This window comes from Astatotilapia calliptera, chromosome 4 (genome assembly GCF_964374335.1).
Source record: "Astatotilapia calliptera chromosome 4, fAstCal68.1, whole genome shotgun sequence".
NCBI lineage: Eukaryota > Metazoa > Chordata > Actinopteri > Cichliformes > Cichlidae > Astatotilapia > Astatotilapia calliptera.
Window position 1 is genome coordinate 11,090,001 of NC_137425.1, and position 3,614 is coordinate 11,093,614.

Below are 3,614 nucleotides of genomic sequence, written 5' to 3' on the forward strand. Positions count from 1 at the left end.
AGCTGATGACCAACTTAAGAAGCACTCATCCTCACTTTGTCCGTTGCCTGATTCCCAATGAGTCAAAGACCCCAGGTACCCCACAGTAATATTAACTGTAAAAATGACAGTAAGAATATAGAAATAATTTGAAACATTATGCATTTCTGACTCTCAGGTCTTATGGAGAACTTCCTGGTCATCCACCAGCTGAGGTGTAACGGTGTACTGGAGGGCATCAGAATCTGCAGAAAGGGTTTTCCCAGCAGAATCCTCTATGGTGACTTCAAGCAGAGGTGACAGCACATTACAATATTGGAAAGGAAAAATGAATTCATGGTTGTTGTAAAGGACAAACTTGAATATGATGGAAGAAAAATCTAAGTAACAACCTGATTCTCTCTTGAAGATACAAAGTGTTGAATGCCAGTGTCATCCCTGAGGGACAGTTCATTGACAACAAGAAAGCTTCAGAGAAGCTGCTTGGCTCCATTGATGTGGATCACACACAGTACATGTTTGGGCACACAAAGGTACACTTTGTTATATTAATAGACATTCACAAAACACTGTACATTTGCACTTGTACTTATGTTTTCAATGATTAAATAGGTGTTCTTAAAAGCTGGTCTGCTGGGCACTCTTGAGGAGATGAGAGATGAGAAACTGGCTGAGCTGGTGACCATGACTCAGGCTCTCTGCAGAGGATACGTCATGAGGAAAGAGTTTGTGAAGATGATGGAGAGGAGGTAACATTGTCATACTAAACTCTATTGTATTCTCTTTTATATTTCCTTCCTCATATTAAGATCCTACGACACTAAAAGTAACACTCTCATGTTTGGTTTTTAGAGAATCTATCTTCTCCATCCAGTAAAACATCCGTTCTTTCATGAATGTCAAGAACTGGCCATGGCTGAAACTGTACTTCAAGATCAAGCCCCTTCTGAAGAACTATTTACAGGTGAGTTCAGTCGCCAGCTTGAGGAGAAAGAAGCTCTTGTTTCTCAGCTCACAAGGGGCAAGCAGGCCTTCACTCAGCAGATTGAGGAACTGAAGAGACACGTTGAGGAGGAAGTGAAGGTCTGAAATATTTTCTCTCTTCTTTTATATCATAGCACTTACTAATTTAAACACATAAGTTTTAAATCAGCTGGACTGTCCTCTAATTTGGTTCCTAGTTGTTACCATTTAAATATCTCATCCTCTCAGCATTAGACTTTAAAATTGATTTAAACATTAAAGTTGTCCACCTGACATTGATTGTGTTCAAAAGGCCAAGAATGCTCTGGCTCATGCTGTTCAGTCAGCACGTCATGACTGTGACCTGCTCAGAGAGCAGTTTGAGGAGGAGCAGGAGGCCAAGGCTGAGCTGCAGCGAGGAATGTCCAAGGCCAACAGTGAGGTGGCTCAGTGGCGATCCAAATATGAGACTGATGCCATCCAGCGCACTGAGGAGCTGAAGGAGGCCAAGTAAGTCATGATACTGTCATTGTTTAAATTAGTTTTGAGACTTAAAACCAACCAATTCAGACTTAATCAAAACAAAATTCTTTTAACAACAGGAAAAAGCTTGCCCAGCGCCTGCAGGAGGCTGAGGAATCCATTGAGGCTGTGAACTCCAAGTGTGCCTCACTGGAGAAGACCAAGCAGAGGCTGCAGGGTGAGGTGGAGGACCTCATGATTGATGTGGAGAGAGCTAATGCTCTGGCTGCCAACCTTGACAAGAAGCAGAGGAACTTTGATAAAGTAAAGTTTTAAACATAACCAATATCATCAGAATAATCATACACGTATAATACCAACCAAGTAATTAACCTACATTAACATAGGTCCTGGCAGAATTTAAGTTCCTAAATTCTTTCTTCCTCAGCTGTCAATAACAGTTTGTTATCTATGCAGACTGAGGAGGACAAGAAGAATGTGGTCAGACTTCAGGATCTGGTGGACAAGCTGCAGTTCAAAGTCAAGGCTTACAAGAGACAGGCTGAGGAGGCTGTGAGTAAAATGTTTTGTGATTTTACATATGGAATGCATAACTTTATAAATGACATATATTTAGCATATATGACCAGATATTTAAAAAAACAACAACAACATATTGTCACACTGTACAGGAAGAACAGGCCAACACCCACATGTCCAGACTGAGAAAGGTCCAGCATGAGATGGAGGAAGCTCAGGAACGTGCTGCATTGCTGAATCTCAGGTCAACAAACTGAGAGCCAAGAGCCGTGATGCTGGAAAGGTAATTCATGTTATTTTTTTTTTTACAGATAATTTCGCTTTGTTTAATAGAGTTGTTTGATAGAAGTTCTATACATTAATAATTTACTGTGGATTGAAAGTAGAAGACAGTGTAGATATTTTTATGCCCTGTGTAAATTTCAATCCAGCTATATAAATTGAGATGAGACAAATTCTACAAACGTTTTTAATATATGTTGAATAAGTCTTTTTTATTTCTTCTTTCTTCCAGGGCGAAAGTGCTGAATAATGGACATCCTCTGAAACTTTTTGACGGCATTCATAAAATATGAACTACCTGTTGAATTGACTTCTTATGATGTACTGATTTAATAAACTCTTTGACTATGATTTAATGATATTTATTCAGTATCATTTACTCTGCATTCTGTAAAAGTTCAATTGGAAAATACAATGTTCAACACAGTAGTTTCTTCAGAATTTATGATTTATGATTTATAGCTACAGGACATTGTCCTTTCATATGGGGACAGTGCTTCTTCTTAGTGTTCTCCCTAGCTTTCAGCATTAGTCATGGCATGGTTAGATTAATATTTTTAAAAAACGAGGTTCATATTAGCACAAATTCAATCAGGCATCTTCAAATTAAACTGAAGATGCCTGATTTTGACTTCTTAATTCTATCTATTTACAGTTATAAAAATATTCCTTGAGATACACCAGTATATAAAGGCTGATAATAAAAGGTCCAAATGTATGTTATTACCAAACTTTGATAGGGACATTAGGTAGAAGTGTCAAATAAGACCCCACAGTTGCAATAACTTTTGAGAAACGTACATAAAAAAAAAGACAGACTGAAATCTGTAGTTAGCATTTTATAGTTTAATTTTGAGGCAGTTTAAGTGTGGACACAAAGCTATGCCACTGATATAATACTGTTATAAACCTAATATAGCCTCCATTTATACAGTTAATTCTCTCTAATTCACTAATTTGTTTTGACAACTGTCAGTAAGATTGTCATGCCATACTACATTGCCTTTCAAAAGAAGTGTTGTTGAGCTTTCACGAAGAATAAGCATTACAGAAAGTAAACACAAATTTCTCTTATTATTGCAACACAAAAAAAAGCTACATATTGCATATTTCCCAAGGGTTTCTTCAAACACTTACAGTATGAGCAATACATTCTAAATTGGCAAATTCACAATGTACTATGTCCTTCACATAAAACCAAAGCATGAGAATGTGATTAAAACACAAGCCACACATTACTGATTAAATCAGCCAACTGCACAGGCACATGGTCAACTTTATTTATATTCCAGAGGTCTCTGACATCTGTTTATGCTTACTGACACATAAGGCCACACTTGCTGTGCTTCTCCCCGGTGTCTGTATTTGGGTCTGCTCCACAAACACAC

At 37.9% G+C, this 3,614-nt stretch overlaps 1 protein-coding gene and 1 pseudogene across 2 annotated transcripts in view; both read left to right on the forward strand.

The window, feature by feature from the left end:
- Positions 1-732, forward strand: part of LOC113020594 (myosin heavy chain, fast skeletal muscle-like) — a 2,297-nt pseudogene extending 1,565 nt beyond the window's left edge. Inside the window, exons 4-7 of the transcript XR_013908748.1 lie at positions 1-75; positions 158-275; positions 389-512; positions 592-732. The exon at positions 1-75 is cut by the window's left edge and continues 13 nt beyond it. The product of XR_013908748.1 is annotated as a myosin heavy chain, fast skeletal muscle-like (transcript). The remainder of the gene's footprint in view (positions 76-157; positions 276-388; positions 513-591) is intronic.
- LOC113020599 (uncharacterized) lies at positions 596-2,577 on the forward strand. The gene is made up of 7 exons (XM_026164688.2): positions 596-728; positions 832-1,062; positions 1,256-1,452; positions 1,545-1,728; positions 1,882-1,977; positions 2,097-2,227; positions 2,459-2,577. The coding sequence occupies exons 2-6, from the start codon at positions 892-894 to the stop codon at positions 2,199-2,201; spliced, it is 753 nt and encodes a 250-aa protein (XP_026020473.2). The 5' UTR covers positions 596-728; positions 832-891; the 3' UTR covers positions 2,202-2,227; positions 2,459-2,577.
- The last annotated feature ends 1,037 nt before the right edge of the window (positions 2,578-3,614 follow it).

Excerpts from the sequence above, each read along its gene's own strand:
- LOC113020599 (XM_026164688.2), top strand. The coding sequence starts at position 892 with ATGGCTGAAACTGTACTTCAAGATCAAGCCCCTTCTGAAGAACTATTT. Across the intron at positions 1,453-1,544 it reads GAGGAGCTGAAGGAGGCCAA|GAAAAAGCTTGCCCAGCGCC; the intron begins GTAAGTCATGAT and ends TTTTAACAACAG. Across the intron at positions 1,978-2,096 it reads AGAGACAGGCTGAGGAGGCT|GAAGAACAGGCCAACACCCA; the intron begins GTGAGTAAAATG and ends CACACTGTACAG.